The sequence below is a fragment of the Anolis sagrei genome, chromosome 1 (genome assembly GCF_037176765.1).
Source record: "Anolis sagrei isolate rAnoSag1 chromosome 1, rAnoSag1.mat, whole genome shotgun sequence".
In the NCBI taxonomy this organism is placed as follows: domain Eukaryota; kingdom Metazoa; phylum Chordata; class Lepidosauria; order Squamata; family Dactyloidae; genus Anolis; species Anolis sagrei.
Window position 1 is genome coordinate 118959400 of NC_090021.1, and position 21402 is coordinate 118980801.

General features: G+C 36.9%; 1 protein-coding gene across 40 annotated transcripts in view; it reads left to right on the forward strand.

Annotated features, from left to right (window-relative positions):
- DST (dystonin) overlaps window positions 1-21402 on the forward strand; it is a 411253-nt gene that overhangs the window by 242129 nt on the left and 147722 nt on the right. For 29 of the 40 annotated variants that reach the window (XM_060752763.2, XM_060752758.2, XM_060752766.2 and 26 more), the window contains 6 exons: window positions 4104-4238; window positions 8471-8559; window positions 10027-10162; window positions 11209-16806; window positions 17127-17276; window positions 18842-19057. In XM_060752763.2, coding sequence (XP_060608746.2) covers window positions 4104-4238; window positions 8471-8559; window positions 10027-10162; window positions 11209-16806; window positions 17127-17276; window positions 18842-19057 — 6324 coding nt within the window. Of the gene's footprint in view, window positions 1-415; window positions 4012-4103; window positions 4239-8470; window positions 8560-10026; window positions 10163-11208; window positions 16807-17126; window positions 17277-18841; window positions 19058-21402 lie in introns of those variants that run through there. The other 11 variants (XM_060752780.2, XM_060752782.2, XM_060752781.2 and 8 more) reach the window with 3 other exon arrangements.

The following is a 21402-nucleotide window of genomic DNA, read 5'->3' on the forward strand; positions in this document are numbered from 1 at the left end:
TTTTCCTCTTCAGACAGTTGTGTGTACTCCTGTAAACACTGGGCTTCCTCGGAGCCTACTGAGTTTTCCTTCTTATTTTTTATTAACCCTGATTTGGCTGCAATCCCATTGGACTATTTGAGTTTTTTATCAGACAAGTTGCATACTTGAGACAATAGGCATTCTTTTTTTAAAAAACACTTCGCCTTTAATCTTAAACACTTTGCATTTACTTTGATTTTATTGCATGGTCTCTTCCAACTCTATGATTCTGTCATTCTACTCTTCAAATGCCTCCCATATTGTCAACGCTAATAAATATGGCTGATTCATGGTGTTTATTATTCAGATTCTACATTCCTGTGGGATACATCGATAATACTACTACTTCTAATTATAATATCTTTCATAATGTTAAAAAAATTCCTATTTGCAGATAGTGAACAACAAGCAGTATGGTGTACATGCTGACGTGACTTCATTAAATCAAGAGAATGGCAAGAAACTGGGAAATGAAGGAAGATTCCTTGAGGCGTACAGATCATCAGAAGGGTTTAGGAGTGAAGATAAATCAAAGAGGAGTTCTATCTTAGAGGCAAAGCAAGCCAAGGAGGTTGATATAATTCCTTCTGAATATGATAATATAAAATTTCAAGGTCTCCGACATGATGTAACTGCCAAGCAGCTGATTGAAGTCCAACTTCTAGACATGAGCACTGCTGAACAGCTTCATACAGGGAAGAAATCTGTAACTGAGGTTCAAAAATTTCTTGAGACATTTTTAACAAAGCCTACTGCCATAGCAGGATTGTACATTGAAGCTAGCAAAGATAAGATGTCGTTTGCTTCTGCAGCTAAGCAAAGAGTCATGGAAAGATCTTCAGTGGTCGGACTGTTAGAAGCTCAGGCTGCCACTGGTTTTATCATTGACCCTACCACAGGCCAAAAATGCTCTGTTGATGATTCAGTCATCAAGGGACTTGTTGATCAAGACTACAAAAGCAGGCTTCTTGAGGCAGAAAAGGCAGTTTTAGGATATGTCTTCTCTGGGAAAAAGCTCTCTGTGTATCAGGCAATTGAAACCAACATATTGGAAAGGCAAAAAGGGAAAAATATTCTTGAAGTTCAGCTTGCAAGTGGAGGAATTATTGACCCAGTGAGGAGTGTCCGCATCCCTCCCGAGGCTGCAGTACAATTGGGCTTGCTGAATAACACCATTCTGAAATTTTTACATGAACCATCCAGTAACAAAAAAAGCTTCCAGAATCCTAATAATAAGCAAGCCATGTATTATAGTGATTTGCTGAAGTTGTGTTTGCTTGATCTAGATAGCAAATGCTTTCTGCTTCCTGTTGGGGAAAGAAAAATCACCACTCCATCAGCAGAAAAAATTCATAAAATATCTGTCATTGACTTTAAAACAGGAGCTGAAATGACCTCATATGAGGCCTACAAAAAGGGCCTGATTGACAAAAATACCTATCTTGAGTTATCTGGACAGGAATTTCAGTGGAAAGAATCAACATGTTTTGATTCCCAAGGAAACTCTTACCTTGTGCTAACAGATCTGAAAACTGGAATGCAGTTCAATATTGATGAGGCATTAGCTGATGGTAAAGTTGACAGATCACTGGTCAGTAAATACAAGGAAGGGCAAATAACAGCCAGTGAGTTCGGTGACATTTTGTTGAGCAATTCCAAACCACGTACAGACCTGAACAGTCCCATTGCTGGTGTATGGTTGTCTGAGACAAATGAAAGAATGTCTGTTTTTAAAGCTTCCCGCAGAAACCTGATGGATAGAACCACAGCATTGAGATGCCTTGAAGCACAAGCTAGTACTGGAGGTATAATTGATCCATTTACTGGGAAGAGATATTGTGTGTCAGAGGCCGTGCAAAGAGAGCTAATTGATGAGACATCTGCTAAGCACGTCAAGCAATGTGAACTAGCTTTTACTGGGATTATCCATCCCATAACAAAAAATATTATGTCAGTCACTGAAGCTATTAACGTACATGTCCTGGACAAAGAAATGGGCACTCGCTGCCTGGAGTATCAGCATCTGACTGGTGGATTGATAGACCCTAAATCGCATGCTAGATTATCAATGGAAGAAGCAATTAAAAATGGTGTAATTGATGCTGTTACTGCAACAAAATTGAAAGATGACAAATTCTACCTTAAAAGTATTACATGCCCTAACACAAAACGGAAATTGACATATAAAGAGGCTCTCGAACGAGCAGTTTTTGACTGCCACACAGGGCTACGATTATTAGAAGCAGCTGAGCTCATTTCCTCTGGGATTTCTAGCCTGTATTTTTCTAAACAGTGATAATTTAACAATTTGAGGCTGTAATTCTATATCGACTTTCCTAGAAATAACCAGGGGTTGCTGTTCTGCAGTAATGCAAACAATCTGCTTTATGGAAATTATTCCCTAGAATTTTATTGGTTTATAAAAAGGGGATTTCTGGGAAGACTAATTTCCAAATAGAGCAGAGCATGTCAACTTTGTGTATAATAATCTGCATGATTTAGTACAGTCCATTATTGTAACCATAGTGCATGAATTGGTCAAACTTAAGCACATTTCTCTTTCATTGATTGAAGATGATACTTTGTCTGTGTCATATTGAAATCATGGGACTTACATTCACAAACTATATCCGGATTACACTCCTGCTTTATAAAAGAGATATCAGCTGCTTTATGTATATAAAAAGCTAAACTTGGGTGCATTGTGGTAGGAATGTTTTATAGTGAAGGTGTTGTTTTGTTTTTGAGGATGGGCTCCAAGGAGATGGACTGTCCATTCTTTTTGGGAAATCTTTTGAAGTTAAACAGTTTGTCTTTTTGACATAACATGAGATACAATCTTTAAAACATTAGTTTGAAGTATTATAGCAAGCATGATAACTTTCCCACTGAAATCAGCTGTAAATGAGTGCTATGTTGTTCTCATATTGATGTGATAACCAAATGTGTGTAAATCTGCAAGGATTCAAAGTCCGGTATCAAAAATAAATATGTTTGAAAACAATGCTTGTTTCTAGGTCTCTAGTTTCGAGTGATAAGGAATCTGGTACAGATTTTTAACATTCTTGAAATAGTGAAATTGTAACCTTTTTTTATATGGACGTATTGCACATTGTGATCAATGGTCTTATTCCTTTGTAAGTTTTTTTTTTAAATTGCATCCTAAGCTATATGACTTTAAAACTGAGTGGAGACAAACATTTCAGAGAAAAGTGTTGACTTCTAGTTTTCACATTTTGTCTCATGATTCTTTACAAGTTTACATGATTTGGGGATGTCATTCATTTGAAGCCATATGACTGTGAAATGGTTAAAACTATAACTCTCACTTGACATTTCATTAATCTAAAGCTTGGAGTTGTGGTGGTGCAATGGGTTAAACCCTTGTGTTGGTTGAACTGCTGACCTGAAGGTCGGCGGTTCGAATCAGTAAGACAGGGTGAGCTCCCATCTATCAGCTTCAGCTTCTCATGTGGGGCATGAGAGAAGCCTCCCACAGTATGGTAAAACATCTGAGCTTCTCCTGGGCAGACAGCCAGTTCCCTCACACCAGAAGCAACTTGCAGTTTCTCAAGTTGCATCTAACACACAAAAAATTATCTGAAGTGATAAACATTTCAAATATTATGTTGAGAACAAACCTTTTAAGTATTATACATTACTAAAATTTGGTAACCTCTTCAATATCATATTGTCTACATTGGGGTGTACATCTAATGCAAAGACATGAGGAATAATTTTCTAAATCTTTACGGTGCAGTGGTGGATGAGAGTTTTCTATCATGTGAATTTCATCAACTGTATATATCTGTGTTTGCCAGTATGCATCATAACTACTCTTTTGACTTTTTTGCAGATGGTTGAAATGAATAATTTGGTTAATGCCTTTAAAAAATTATTAGCCATTTAAAAAAAATTGTATTGGAATATGGTGATAACTGGATTTTAAACTAAATAAAGCTTCTCTAAACCTGGTATCTTTAATAGAAACCTCTTGAGATTATTGTACTTTTTGTGTGGCTTAAAAATAATGTCATGGCGATTTAAAACACCTTTTTTTTACAATGCTGATTGTTCATCAGAAGTCAGTAGAAGAAGAAAAGAAGGAACACGTTGAAAAAGCTGGAGACTTACTGAAATGGGTATCAAATGTCACCAAGAGTCTCAGAGAAGGTGGTGGTGGAAGACCTGAAAAAGCAGATTTACTTAAGAAACAGGTATTACAATTCTGCTTGAGAATATATAACAATGGCTGCATGAGCCTGCTTTTTGACCTTGTTCTTTGTGTCTGCCAAACAGGCAAATATGACTGACACACAAAAAAGAGAAATCAAGGAGCATGCTATTTATGTTCTGCGTTGGACTCAGAAAGAATCTTGATTGGTTTAGAAGTGTTTAAAAGAGATATTCGTAGCAGTAGTTTTAAATTTGTCAGACATTTTTCTGAAAGCAACATCCAAGTTTATAAATAAAAACCAGATTCAGACAATGCTTTCGCTTCCCCTTTCTCAACCTGTGAGTGTGAAAATGATGTTCTTCACTTTGCTCTGGATATCTCTACATTGGCATAATGTTCTTTCATGCGCACATGTTGGTATAATACAATAAATTAGTCATCTTTTGTGTTGAATTTTTTTTTATAGAAAATGAACCACACAGTTTAGATTTGCATACATTGTATTTTAAACACACAACTTACTCAAATTTAGTTCAAATGTTATATATCAAGGTGGCAGGGAATATTTTGTCCCTGTGGTGAGGAGCCACATAGACTAGTGAATCAATTTTACTGGGAGCAGAATAGAGCCAATGCCTATTTCTCCTGAGAGAACCAATTTAAGTACAAGTGACTACACTATCACAGATAAATTTTCTTGAGGATTTTCACAATCAGCTGTAGCTTCCTAACCATAGGTGATACAAAACTGCACTGTCCCATACCGAGGGTATAAGCATTGTAAGGAAGAGACATAAACACTGGCCATTTCTGCTTAATGGTACAATTCAGTATACAAAGGCTGCATTCCAATAAGAGTTGTACAGAAAGATGAGGAGGGAGACTTACATGTGTCTCCACTGGAGAATTACCACTTTCAGTGGATACAAGAACTAGAATTAGGATTGTACAAATATACTTTTTGTTCAATATCATTTTATGTAAATTTAGGTGCACTGCACTGAGGGAGTATATCTTACTCCCTCAGTAAAGGTTTACTATACAAGTCACAGTATCAGATTGTGAGTCTACATTAAAGCTAGCCCTTTTGTTGTTTCTCTAGAGTGCCCGCTTGCATGATACCTCCTGCTGTTGGGCCAGAGTACCCCGAACTCCATACTATTGAATACACAGCCCTTTGTTTATTTTATTTTTTTGGTGTCTTGGTTTTTAGGCCTATTCGTGGGGTTGTTTGGGGCACTGATGCAGAACATTGCATTGGATAGACTGCATCAACTCTAGTTTTTTAGATAATGTTACCATGATTTTCCATGGGCGACTAAAAATGAAGATTGATAAATGACATATGTTCTGTATCTCAAAAACTAGAGCTGATAGGAGAAAACCAGGGCAATTTTTGGAATCAGCAGATCAGATATACCCAGAAACAGGTCTAACATTTGAGGCACCATAATGTATGTTGACTAGTGCTATGGTGTCCTAGACTTACAGAATTTATAATCCAACTATATTTGGAGGGTTGCATGATGTCTACCTTGCTGTGAAGTAAATGACTTGATTGATCTGTAGCACATTTAGTTAAGAACTGTCTCAATTATGTAAAGTTCATATATTCCAGCAGATCATATATACATAGTTGTACACACTAGTTTAAAAAGAACACAGAAAGTAGCATTTGGTGTGCTTGAGCAAAAATATGAAACGTTTCAAAAAATCGCAGCCTACTAGAGTATCTATTTTCGAATGTCAATATTAACCAACAGTCCTCTGAAGCTATTTTAATTGGTGAAGCACTTCATTAAGATCAATTGTTGATAGCTTCTCAGTTGAGTGTGCATGTGCCTTCGAGTCTCCTATTGATTTGCAGTGAACCTATGAATTTCATAGGATTTTCTTAGGCAAGGGATTTTTTTCCAGTTCCTTCCTCTAAAAAAAGAGATGTTTTGCCAGTTCCTTCCTTTAAAATATAGCCTACAGCAGCTGGTATTCCTTGGCAGTCACCCACACAAGTATTAACCAGGGTTGACCCTACACCATTTCCAAGATCAGACAGGAACTGCTGTATTTAGGGGTACTTAGAGGAACATGGAAAACTATCATCCTTTGTATTAAAAGAAAAAATTCTCTGTAATCACAATTTATGTTCGGATATGAAAAGTGTAGGCAACCTGTGGCCTCTTGTTGCAGTTTTCAAGAATAGTAGCCCCATAATTTTCACACACAAAAAATAAGATTCATAGGTTTTGTAGACAGGAGTACCATTACACACTACAAAAGCTAAGAGAGATCTAGGAAAATACCCTTCCTTACTGTGTTCTATTAAAAACATTATATTAGAAGCACAATAAAACATAGTAAAAAGATAACTGTCTAACACACCTCAATAAAGAGATCCTTTTCTCACAATAACCTAAAAAATCGAGAGGTCTGCCTAAATAAAAAGCCGTTTACGTGCAGTCAAATGTAACAATGAGTTTTCAGGCAAAGAGAGTAGACAGGAGGAGACTGACTCCTGTGGGAGGGAAATTCAGAGGACGGGAGTTGCCACTGAGAAGACCTCTCCTTTGCCCTCACCAAATCACCTGTGATGGTGGAAGGATATAGAGAAAGTCTCCCTCTGAAAATCTTAAAAGGAAGGCTCATAGAAGCATAAGATATTTTCTGTATACATCCTTAGAGATCTGAAGGCATATAAAGGAGCATTTGTTCATATTTTGCCTTTTGCTTGAATCCATATCCATCCGACATTGGTTCTTATCATTTTAATCTTCCATTGCTATTTCTGATGATAGGTGATTAAATATACAGTTGTTTTGTCTGATCTAGGGAAAGCTATGTTTGATATAGTTTGGAAATCTCTGTCTTAGAATAAGACAAAAAGAAAAATCAATTCAAATTAGTTTTGTCTGTCCTGGAAAACAAATCCACAGATTAAGCAGGATGATACATTTTTTGAACTAACTAATATTTAATATTTTAAATGCTAGCAACTCAGAGACACCTGCAATTGCAAGGTGTACTAATAATAGGAAAGCATTCTTAGAAAAAGTAAAGTCACCTGCCCAAGTTGTTCTTAACCTAGCACACTAAATTGCACAAAAGACAGAACAGCTGACAGATGTTTTTCAGATATGTTTTAACTTCGTGCTTTTAAAAGAATTGCATAATTATTTTGAAACTTATATATAATACATTTTAACTGTTTTAATTCATTTCATTTGTTGAATGCCTCCATGGGTCCACATTGTGAGAAAAGCAGGCTATAAATAAATAAACTTACATACAAAATTATGTTACATATAAGACTATGACAAAGTGCGTATATTTTCTATACAGCCATTCTTTAAGCTTTCCTGGAAGTAATTCTTTCGGAGTTCAGTAGCTTACTTCCAATTAACTGGGTGTAGGATTCCAGTCTTAGTACTTGCTTTAGAGCAGTGGTTCCCAACCTTTATTTGGACCAGGGACCACTTTGACCAGGGACCACTCTCCAACATTAGTACCAAAAAGAGTTACAAATTAGTTTCTGGTCAACTTTAGATTTGGTTTGGTTATTTGGAGTGCTGATACAGAAAATGGCATTGGCTAGACCATATTAGCTCTAGTTGGTGATACGGAACACATGCTATGCTGTAGTTGCCATCTGCTCACCTACAGAAAACCATATTTAATAATCTAGAGCTGATGTGGTCTATCCAATACAATTTTCTGAATAAGCACCCCAAATAACCCCAGGAATAGGCCTAAAACAAAGACACCAAGGTGCCTCCGCTTCCAAGTGCTACATGGAATGGCTCTGCTCAGGGACAGGGAGGAGGAAGAGAAACAGCATTCAGTAGGCGTGTTGTCATTCCTTTCGTGGGTAGTCAGCCTCTCCCCTCCCAACATCCCTGTTACCTCAGCACTATAAGAGGGTTTCGCAAGACCAATCACTCTTGTTACAACAGTGTAGCAACTGTGCAGCTGTGGATCATATTTCAGTTCTTGGGGACCACTGGTGGTCCACGGACCACAGGTTGGGCACCACTGCTGTAGAGGAGGTCCATTCAGTCTCAGAGTTCTGGCTTTCTTCTGTGCAGAAATGCACAGCTTTGCTCATAATAAATGCAATATATGTCCTTTACCATTATTGAAATGCTCACACTCACCAATCCCTTTATAATAGTTAGTCTTTGTCATTTTGCTTTAGAGTTTACTATATTTTATGTCTCTTGCTTACATATCTTTGTTGATTGGACTTGTGCAAACTTAAATATTTTCCTTTCCCCCCAGATATCTGCTGATGATCTATCTATGAAGAAAGAACAGATATCAGAAGCTTTACAAACAACACAAACATTTTTAGCAAAACATGGCGATAAGTAAGTTTATTGTGGTTATTGTGCACACTAACCCTGTTTTGAAGTTAGAGGTACTATTTCTGATTAATAAATTATTATTATGCTTCAACCATAAGCATTCACATACAAATAAAAATACAATATAAAAGTCCAGTACTATAAAACAATATAAAAATACTTCAAAAAGTAATGGGTATTTACAATTTGCTTATTAATATTCAATACTATTAAAATACAATATACTATATTAAATATAAACAATGGTTTTAAAATTTAGATTCAATAAAATTGAGTTAGGTTAGAGCATCCCCATAACAATCCAATGCGATATCAACGATACTTACATTTTCATTGCTATCAGGCAAAAAGAGAAATCTTGTGAGTTATCATTAGTAGTAACATTGAATTTTGAGGTATACAGAACCTGTGCTTAGGCTCGAAATTTAAGAGCTCTGAAACTTGGTTATTTTGAAACCACAACTTGATGTTTGCATTAACCATGGCAGGAGAACTACAGGACTTTGACTGCCATGTTTAGGCAATTTTCCCTGTATATGACACCCCCACCCACTATATTCATTAATGTAATACAGAGCATTTAGGTTAGTCTTCTGTCTGTTATGCGGTTAGGCTAATAGAAATGTAAGCTGAAATCTTCTTAACTTAACTATAGGACCTACCATCTGCTATTATCTTCCAGTGAAAAGTTGCATGAGACAGTCTTTACTTGTCTTTAAAAGTCAACTAGGCAGGCTTTCCCTGTAGATAGACCTTGAAGCTGTGGGTTTAGTTTATCATGGTCTACTGAACTGCAATAGATTCTTCATTGATTTCCTTTGGCTTTACATCATGTTGGGCTAGCAATATGAATATTTCCTATCTCAGTCTTGCATGGAGGAATTAGGAATTTCACAATTGGCAACACAGGAGGTTTTTTGCACACTTTTGATGATGTGTTGCATTTCAAGACACTCTTCCGAAACTTGTTTCCACAGCCCCCAGCAAGGCTTTTACACAAAACCAGTGAAGTTTTCTTTATTTATTGCTAATACAAAAGTATTGGGATTTTGCCTATAACAGTATCTGCTGCATAAATGTCTTGTGTGCAAAAAAGTGAAATAAATATTGTGGTGACTGATTTTTTAAAATGAGGGCAATGTATTGTTTTTCGTTTTAATGTTCTTCTCCTCTGTTATAAGTTTCTCCATATTATTCTGTATTATTTTGATATGTTTTGAATTTATTAAGGCATTGAATATTTGCCTCTTTTTGTATGTACATTTCCCTGAGTCCCCTCAGGGAGAGAGGACAGTCTATAAATAAAGTATATTATTATTATTATTATTACTACTACTACTACTACTACTATCTCAGTATGTCAAGATTCACAAGATCCTCACTTTTTTGTATCATGCTTTTTGTGTATGCTGAGAATCATTAAATGTTTGTAAACTTCTAGCATATCCATGCATATCTTTTTTTTCATAGAATGACAGAGGAGGAGAAAAATGAAATGGAAAACCATGTTAAGTCCCTACAAGAAGGCTATAAACTATTATCCAATGAAGATTTGAAACAATTGCAGGAGGAACAAAGTATAGATGATGAAAGAATGGATGAAAAGGTATCCCACAGTCTGTGTTATATTCCTAGCGATGAAATATGTTCTGAGTTTGATGTATTGCATGGTTGTGGAATTCTATTAACATTAAAAAACCAAAACTGCATTGAACTGTGTGAATTATAGAATCAAAATAAGAATGTGTTAACTGTCAGCTTTCAATCTAATTTTGTATTTATTTAATTCGGAGTATTGTTGGATGTGTATAAGTGAAAATACTGAGATTTAATATATGGACAGGCTTTTCTACGTTATGCATTGCATGAACTAAAAGTGAAGAACCATACATCACTTAACCCTTCTTTTTAATTACCATGCTTTGAAATCCATCAAAATTTCTGCTCTTTAAAAACATGATACCACATGAAAATTCCATATGTTATACAAGTTATATTTTGAAAGTTCATTGGTTTATAAGCCAAAATAAATTTGGAGTCTAGACTCATTTTTATCTATGATTAATGTCCACTGTTTACCTATGAGAGAAATTGCAAAATATCAACAAATATAGGGATCATTGTGCATAAAATTTTTAAAGTTGCTCCCAGTTTATGATTTTCAGTGCAAACCAGGTGCCATCCGTTCAAGTGGATACAATACTTGACTCTTGTTGTTTGGATGTGTGTCTACAAGTGCTGTATGCTGTAAACATGAATAGCATGTGTGTTTTTGTACCACTTACTGTTTTCAGAATAACCAAAACTCTCACAAAGCACAGAGTTAGCATGACAGTTTGCCTTCCAGGTACTTGTCCTCTTTGCTCACTATATGACCATCGATTCTGTTGTCTTTCACTAACTATATTTGATGTATGCAGAACATAGGCTTTTGATTCACTGATGCATGTTGTGCTCCAATCTTTTATCACACCGTGTGCTGTTGAATCACTGACATAGATCATTTCTGCATTGAGCTGCTAACATTCACAGTCTTGATCCAACCTTGGTAAGTAAGTAATTTTATGTTGTATATGGATGAATATTACATTTCAAAAATTTGAGTTGTTACAATATATAAAACATTGAAAAATCATATATTTCTTCTCTTAGGTGGACAAAGTTATAGCTGGCATCATTGATCAAACCACCGGAGAGACATTTTCAGTCTTGCAGGCAGTTTATAAAGGACTTCTTGACTATGACACTGGAATTCAATTACTTCAGGCCCAGCTCATTTTATCAGGTTTAATTTCACCAGTTCTGAGAAAGTGTTTTGACCTTGAAGAAGCAAAAACTAATGGACTTGTTGATGAACAAGCTATAATACAGCTACAAGATTTGCAGAATGCCAAGTCAGTCCTTTCAGAATTGGAGTTGACAACACACCCAGTAGCTGCTGCTTTGGAAAAGAGTCTAATTTCAGAATCTTTGGCTATTAAAATTCTTGAAATCCAGCTTTCCACAGGGTATATAAGAATATCGGGCACAGGAGAACATTTGACTTTGCACCAAGCTTTTCAGAAGAGCCTAATTTCTGCAGCATTATATACAAAACTCCTAGAACGACAGGACATGTGCAGAGATCTCATTGATCCCAACACTGCTGAAAAGCTCTCCCTTAAGGAGTTGCTTGACAGAACTGTTGTACATGAAGAAACAGGCTTGAGATTTTTACCTGTGATACCTCAAGAAGGAGGGAGGATAATGCTAAAATCTGGAAGGAAGGTAACTATTTTGAGAGCAGCTCATGAAGGACTCATAGAAAGGGAAACCATGTTCAGGCTATTAGGTGCTCAGCTGTTTTCTGGGGGTATCATTCATCCTCACACAGGACACCGGATGACTGTTGAAGAGGCAATGGGAGAAGGGCTGATTGATCAAGATACTGCTTGTGCTGTTTTAACTCACCAGGTTCAAACAGGTGGAATCCTGTGTCCAAACTCATCAAAACGTTTGACTGTTGATGAAGCTGTACAGTGCAACCTGATCTCCTCTAGGAGCGCGCTGCTGGTTCTTGAGGCCCAGAGAAGCTTTGTTGGCCTCCTCTGGCCACACAATGGTGAAATCTTCCCTATCTCCACCTCCTTGCATCAAGACATGATCACTAATGAGGTGGCCTGCAAAATTCTAAATGGGAGGCAGAAAATAGCAGCTCTTTATATTCCAGAAACATGTGAAGTGATCAGCTTGGAGAATGCTGCCCAGCAAGGAATCATAGATAGCAAAACATCGTCAATTTTGTGTAATGTTACGCTGCCTGATGAAATGCCAAATATGGACGATATACCATTCTCTTTGAAGAAAGCTGCAAGATGGCTTTCATCTTGTGAACTCCATCCATCTATCTATCACAAGCAAAGCAGGGATATAGATGGTACTAATACCAGTGATCCAAAGAAACACCACTTTCAACAAACTCAAAAGCTATTCATGTCTTACCTAATGATAAATAGCTACATGGATGCTAATTCGGGCCACAGGCTTCTTTTGCATTGTGGGGACTTAAACGAAACTGTCAAGTGGTTAATGAGTGGGAGTACTTCCCAATATAATATGGATGGGATAGAAACACAATCTTGTGATTTCTGTATGAACCCAAAAGCATCAGATCATGAGCAAAACTCTGAAAATATATCTAGCTGTATCACTGAAAGTGCTTTAATCCAAGAGACAGGAGTCCAAAACATTTCTAGGGATGATAAGAAGAAAGAACTTCACAGAGATGACCAGAACAGAAAGGAAAATAGTTTACCAGATATAACTGGTGTTTCAGACATGTCAGAATATGCTACAAATGCCTTATTTTCCAAAAAAGAAACTAAATTTGAAAAGGCGACCAATGCAGAGGGGAAACATGAAACAGAAAGTTTGCTAGACTCTTCTGAAGAAATACCAGTGAAAATAGGGGGAAATGTAACTAAGGAAACAGATGCTGGAAATGATGAAGCAAGGGAATGCCCCTCAAATTATTTTCAGGCAAGCAATCCTTCAATAATAAATAAACATAAGATTGACATGGTAGAGGGAGAGAAAGTCAAAGAGAACGAAAACAGTATGTCAGTCATCTTAGGCAACCATTTAGATGCTAGTCATTTCCCAGATATTAAGACTGAAGGAAAAGCACAAGACATCTCTGTTTCACGTCTTATGGTCACTAATGCACAGAGAGACAAGTGTCAGAGTTTTCAGACTGAAGAAGAAATTGTGTTGATGGAAGATGATGCAAAAGATGAGTTTTGTGATAGCACTCTAGAACCTGGCAGTAAACCTTTAAAAACATGGACTCAGGAAGATTTGGAGCCTTATACTGGGGATAGGTTGTTGCAGTCAGAAATTAATAATGCTCCATTGCTTCATAATTCCAATAAGAATAGTGGATGTCCTTTGCAAGGTTTTATTGATACAAACATCAATTTAGTGCTGGAAGACAGTTCTATACTATATGATGCATGCCCACCAAAAGATTCCCATTATATTAATGATAGACTACCACAAGATCTTACAGAATATGTCAGCCCATCATTGAAAGACACTGCAAATAGATTTACTTTGCAAGATAAATCATCATTGGAAGCAGATCATATACCACATAGTACAGCTCAAAATAATCAAAGCATGCCAGTGCTAGAAAATAATTATCCTGATGTTAATCCAGTGTATGAAGGCAATATGGGTTTGATCAATGGATTATTAAAGGAACAGCAGACTGAAACTGAAAATGAGGACTGTATGGAAAAAAGTATTACTACCAGAAACAAACAGCAACTCATAGAGCCAGCTGATTTACACAGAACATCTCATACCAATGTCGATGAGGCTCTATTGTTGAAATATAAAGATGATAAATCTATCAAACCAATTCAAAGACTTTCCCTGGAAGATGCCATTGATAGAAATATTGGTTCCATATCTGCAGACAGTTTTGAATTTTCTGATGAAACATCCATTAAAATCACTACTGAGAGGGAACCCAGAATGTCACTGGAAGTTAATAATGGACTGGAGAATAAAGAGCTATCTCTGAGTGACTATCAACCAGGAGGTGCACCTGGCAGCTTGCTTCTGGAGGGAAGCAACATTATTCCACTAGTGCCACTGCATGAAAGAGAATGTCGTGCTTCAGAGCCAGAAAATGACAATGACTATAAAGACAGCACAGGGCACTGTCCTACAACTTTGCATAAAGATGTCAGTGAAACTTATGATACTACACAGACCCATCATAACAATGGAAAGGCCTGTAACTTGGCAAAAATGGAAAAGAGTGACTCCTCTGCTGTTGAGGAAGATATTACTCCAGAGCATGCCAACAAAGCCATAAAAAGAGCAGGAGAAAAGCCAGGGCAAAAAGGTACAAAATATTCTCAGGTCAACCTGAATGAGAATGAGGAGAGTATTCTGTGCTTTAGTGAATCAAGTGACACTGAGATTTTTGAAATTGTAAATGTTGGAGCTTTCAACGCATGGTTACTAAATAGTACTCAAGGTAAGGTGGAAGGTACTGGAGATGTAGAAAAGAAAGATGAGAAAAAGGAAAGTGACAATAGTGAAGGAAATAACCTCTCCCATGAAAAGTTACAGGAAGCTGAAAATCAAAGAGTTGGGCATGAGAAAATCAGAATGAAAGAAGGTGACTCTGATGGGAGTGAATATGAAAGCGTATGTATGGATAGTGGGAATAGCGATTATGATGAAAATACTAATAATGTTGAGGGAGAAAATAGTGGAGATGAAGATGATTTTGAAGGTTATGATTATGTTGATTTTGATTATGATACTTCTGATACTACAGATTATGAGGATGAGGATGTGATGGAAATGCATTATTCTCAGTGCAATCCTGAAAAGATTGGAGCACAATATTTTGGAGACAACGGAAAACAAGTTTCAGACAAGAATATTTATCATGAAAATAATTTGCACATGGATTCAAAAGATGGCTTCCCCTGCTTTGAAAACTATAGTGCTTCCAAAAACCAAAATAAAGCTGATATTACCAAAGAAATTATTTATAGCCTATCATGTAAAAGTAAAGGTGAAATACTGCAAGACGATGATCAAGATCATGAATCTTTCTTGGAAAGTAAATTCCCTCCATTATGTACAACTAATGGTGTGACATTAAAGGATACAAGAGGAACAGATGATCAGCAGGTTGAGCCAGACATTCCTCCTCAAAACAACTTACATACTGATCACAATAAAGTTAAGTTTCATGATGACATATTAATGCCATGTTTCAATGATGAGAAAAGAAAGGAAGTTAATGGTGGGGCACTGGTACAAGCAAATAAACCACAATTAGGAATGGGAACTCCGGAACAAGGTAAAAATGGTGTGTGTGTTCTAAATGGAGATAAGATCCCAAAATCAAATGGAAGACCGGGTGAGACTTTCTCATCAGACATAAAAAATTGTTACAACAATATTCCCCCCTGTGATGGAAGAACAAATATTGACCAAATATCAGATAAAACAAAATCAGGCATGCACTCAAATGGCTTTCCTACTGATGAATCCATGGACAATGTGGAGGATTTTGACCTTTCTACTTACTTAAAACAAAGTGCAAAAAATATCAATGTCATAGATATATTAGAATTGAGAGAAACTAACACATTGTACCTTACAAAACCTCAAGAGAATGGAAAAGATTTAGATACCATTAGCTGCAGAAACACTAAGGGAGATGGAGAGCACCATCCAAGAGAATTGAACTGCCAGCTGTTGTCATCTCTACCATCAGTTCCTCCAGAACCTGTGTTAGTTAAAAAAAGAGAGGGTGCTGTTCATCCTGAGCTGCATCATGATAAAATCCAAAACTCCAAATATGACTTTAACAAGATGTCGCAACAGGATCATGAAGCAAGTAACAAAGATGAAACAAGTTCTAAGGATCAGGCAATAGGCTTATCTTACAATACATTAGGCACCATGGATGGTAGTTCCTACTGTGTGAAGCAGAAACCTGATGAAACATTGACTGCTCCTAGCAGCATAAGAACTCCTAAGGAAAACATACAACTGTCACAGAAAGATATGACATTTCTTAATTTTCCTCCAGTGAAGGAACAAGAAATGCATGTCTCTGTACAGCCACCTACATTACCTGAAGGCATAACAGATATAGTTAAAAGCGGTATGAAAGATGCCCATGTTTATTACAAGCGTGAAGATGAACCATTGAGTTACATTGGTACAAAAGCTTTAATGCAAAATTTATTGAAAATGATTAATTGCACACATCATGAGGATGAGGAGTCTAATCAATCTGAGATCAAACATACAAATGATAGTAGGACTATTTCAATATCCACTCCAATGTGTGTAAATACAAATGATAATTTTGCTCCAAATATTTGGATTGATAATAGAAGTCCTGACCTCCTCCTTGATATATTGAAGCAAGACCATAGCAGTCAACGAGCTGAAGGTACACATGAGGCTGTGGATGATGTGGTCCAGAGTGGAAAAGATCCAGAGGAAAGAACCTCTGAGCTTGACCATACATTTTCCATCCCAGATGGGAGTGGACATTCATCAGAATTGAAATCAGAACATGCTGCAGGGTATTCTGATGCATTTGGTAAGATTCTTGATTTGAAACAAAATCACCAAGCTGAGCAACCAGTTTATCCACCAAACATCTACTCTGATGACATTATGGGAATGAAGGAATCTGTACCAGGATCTGACACAACAAGCATGGTAAGTAGCAACTCTTATAATTGTGTATTTAAGTCAAAGGCATGTATTTGGTGTATTTTGGTAGGGGTGCACTTATTCGCAAAATCAATTGCATGTACATTACCAATATGCTATGAACCACCTATCACAATACGACAAATGTCCCCTGGTTGGCAAAATGTTTAGACCACAAAAAAGAATAAATAAATTGAGCCTCCAGGTATAATTTAAAGGGCTGAGATATTTTGGGACAGTTGAATATAAATGAAAATATGTTTTGCTGCTTCTCTGTTGTTTAGTTGCAAGTGTGCTGAAATGACATTTTTTCAATACTATTTTAGCTATATAGTGGTATGCAACCTTGTTTGTGGTACATAGAAAATCTGAGAAGACACTTGACAGTGTTTCAAGATATGAAATTTCTCTTGGATGATTTCCAACCAATCAGTAATGATTTAGAAGCTCTCAAAGTGCAGCTAGAGCAATTGGAGGTAAGCTTATTGCGTTTGTATAGGAATTTTATAGATAATATTGGTACAGAAATGTTTAATTATTTGTCTGTATTCCAATTTTCTGAACAAACTAATACTTCTTGAGGCTCAACTTGAACAGACAAATATTCAGTATATCAACACAGCAAATTAGATATACATTTTGGAAGAATACTTGTTTTACACGATAGTAGCAGCTCGAATAGTTTATGCCAGATATTGGAAAACCTCAGAGATACCTCCTTTAAAAGAATGGGAAAAATATATTACAGATATGCTGATAATTGATAAAATAACTGTATTATTAAGAGGAGAACTATTGGATAACTTTGTTGATGAATGGCCACCAATGATTCAACTTCTCAATGTAAAATTAAACTAAAAATGTAGAGGATTCTAGAAGACTGTAGACAAGGAGGAAGCGGATGTTAACTAAGAATCTATGATATTTTTATATGTATTGTTTAGATAGTAGACTGTGACCCCTTAAAGGAAATATATTATTTGAAAAATGATTATGGAACACGAATAGATGGAAAGTATTACACTGTATGCAAAAAACACTTGCAAATGTATGTCTATATGAATAAATAAATTAAAAAGGAGGAAAACTAAGTAATAGTTCCTCAACCCCTTCTCTTCCTCCTCCTCACCTTAACTTATTATCTAGAACTCAAGGTAGTTTGCAGTATTGAACAAATGCAGCATGGATATAACATGTATAATTAAAATGTAGTTAAACTATCTACAACATTACAAAAAACTTGAAACATCAATTAGAAAAAAAGTATTTCCCCTAAAAAGAGAAAATTACCAGAAGTCTGTCATTTTGTAAAAAGGCTTTGCCCCTCTTGACAGAACAACAAGGAAATGACCACTCTGGTCTCGAGGTGAGATCTAACATCTAGGAACAGCCACCATGAAGACCTCCTCTTGCATTTTCATTTGCCTGTAAAGGTGACAGAAAATAGCAAGGAACCCCTTCTGATTTCAGGACCCTGACAGGTTTCAAATGAGGGAATATATTTGTTCACAGCATTTGTATACATGGAAGCCTGTTATCAAAAGCATTCCACAAGAACATAACCATCAATGACCTCCATTACCCAAATATCCATCTTTAGATAACAGAATATGGAAATGTGTAAAATGACATTAGCAGTATTTTTGTTTCAGTGGTGGAGAAGGGGGAGGAAAACATTGGAAAATGAGAGATAGTGATTAGAGACACATACATAGTGCTATGTATATAGAGATGTGATAGTTTCATAAAACATGAGACATTTGAATCATATTCTTTCCCTTCTGCCTAGAAGCCCAGGGTAATATAATAGAAATTATTACATATTTACAAAGCCATATGGTGTGATTTAATCTGAATTGAGATTTCAATACAGAGCCTCCTTTTCAAATCTAGCATTTTGCGCTGTTTGCCACATTCACTTTCATTGATCAAGAAATGTCATCCATCTCACTCTACTATACTCTGTTCTCTCAAATCTATGAATTTATTTGTTTTATGAAAATGAAATTTTAACCTTAACCTTAGGTTTGTTTGCTTGTAGTCCTTTGAGTCAAGACTTGGTGGCTTTGCTGTTATTTTACACAAAGATATGAAGCTGGCAGAAGAGTTTCTAAAACTTCAGCACAAGGATGTTCCCAGAGAGCAGCTTCAAGATTTGAAAGAAACCTATGAATGTTTGGAAAATAATTTCTTGGTGGTCTGTGAGATGTCTTCAAAGCGAGCAAAGCAAATAGTCTTAGGAGTGGAGTCTGAAATGGTAGGTACACTCTTGACATTTTCTTTATTTGTATAGATCTTTAACTTATCCCACTCCAAAAACTCAGTCTTGGCGCATTAGCTTAAAACAAAATTAAATAAAATATATAGTAATACCTTGGATATTACTGGTACCCACAGTTTCACTTCCAATCTGCCGCTACTGACTAAAACCCCTCATTGCCTTTCCCTTAGGGAGATGGAGAGGGAGAGAAGCAGCACCATTGTCCAAGCCAAGAAAGAAACCAATGTCCTCTTACTGCGTTAGGAGAGGTGCATTGCTCCATGCCGTGCTGCCAGACTGCCCGTGTCTCATTGAGCTAGGAGACTCGGTTTCATTTTTCCAGTAGTAGAAGTGTGGCTGGGCTGCCTGCACTTGTAACAGCCAAGGAAGTACCTCCCATTAGGAGAGGTGTGGATTGGCTTTCCACTCCTGTCTCAACTCAGTAAGGAGCCTCCACTGTCTCACTCTCCCAGGAGAGGTGTGGCTATCCGCAACTAGGTTGTCCACATCTGTCTCAGGTGAGCAAGGAACCTCCACCCCCTGTCCTCACCAGGAGAAACTCTTGTCTCAACCTGACCCTGCATTTGAGGGGAGCAAGCTGTACCCCAACTACTATGGCTTCTCTCTCCTCTGTGAAGCAATGTGTGAGCTTTGGGGGGAGGACACAATGCTATCTCACAGGAGCAGTATTTGTGGTTTCCTAGGGGTCTGCGAATCCATTCTGTTTTCATTTTGAATTTTGGGTGCTCCCTGTTCTGTCTGTTTTAGGGAAGATTCTGGGAGATTAGGAGAGGAATAACAATAACAACAACAACAACAACAACTTTATTTATATACTGTTCTATCTCCCCAAGGGGGGACTCAGGGCAGTTTCCAAGCAACATCACCAAAACATACAGAGTAAACAGCATAACAAAATTAACAAAACAACATAAGCATAAAACTGTTCAGATTCATAATTCAGAAGCTTGAATCCCCTTTTCTGTTTCGGGAAGAATTTTCCCTAAAGCAGAACTGGGGGGAGGGGAGGGGGCTCTGAAAACACAAAAGATTCTGTGCTGTTTCGAACATCCCTACTATCCATGATTGACAAAATATACCCTTTCTAGGCATTTCCTAGGTTCTCAAGTGTGACTCATAGTATTCCTGGCCTGTAGGACTTTCATTTCATTGGGGTTCACTATTATCTGCCATTTCGCATATCCATGTGAAGTTGAGGAACCTATCTCCTGCAGTTATAGGAATCAATTTGTGTTTTGACTCTGAGCTCAAAAATATAGGATTCCCTGTTACCCATAGTTTCATGTATCCACATGAAGTCCTGGAATGTGTCCTCCATGGTTATAGGAGTTAAATATTACATAAAGTTGTCCAATAGTTTGTAAATTTGATAATGCATTGTTCATGAGGGATTCGTGATTGCATTGTCCTTTGTATTATCAACATTACTTTAGAAAAGTTGGGAAAACCCATCTTATACAAGCTGCTTAAAACCAGTCCAATAGAAATTAATTTAAACCAATTGTTTATTTATAGCACACATTTACTGTGAAGGTAAACAATATTTAGTGGTGCTCACCTTCGGGCAAATGCACATAGGATTGTGCTTTGAATGATTGCTAAAGTGAATTGATAGCAGCCACATCAAGGGATATGCATGTGTGAATCAGCCATATGTGAATCAGCCATGTGTGAATCAGCCACAAACACAGTGACTTCTTTAAGATGAGTAGCTTTCATGTCCAGAGTCAGTCTTTGGTAAACTTCGGACTAATGAAACAATAGATGTTGTACCTGTATGTATACAACACCGTCTGTGAAGTCACCCTAAGTTCCAGTTTGAAAAGAAAGGAAGTTCTGTGGTTGTGAAATAGGAACTGAGATTTGAAAACAAATTGGCCCCCCTACATAATTTTGTTTGTGAAATTATCATAACTCCTTTATCCTTTTATGTGAATCAGAATTAAATAGACTTGACATGTGAAAATCATAGAACAGGAGTGAAGAATCTTTCCCATGAAAGGTCCATATTATTTTCCATGAAAGTATATAATTCATATAATTATAAATCAGTGAACATTAATATACAGTACAATAGTAGGTGAGTCAGACCCATATCTCTTCCCCTTTCTCCCCCATTTCCATGCTCCTTTTCTCCTCTTCTTTTTCTCTACTTTCCTAGCTATCTCTCCCCCCCCCCCCCCCAAACTCTTATACAGGTCAGGGAGAAGAAGGCTTAATTACTGTATGGAGCAGGTTCAAGGGAGAATGGGGTAACGGGTTAGATCGGAAGGCCTGATTATTGTATACAGAAGATTTTTGGTGAAATGAAATATTTCGCT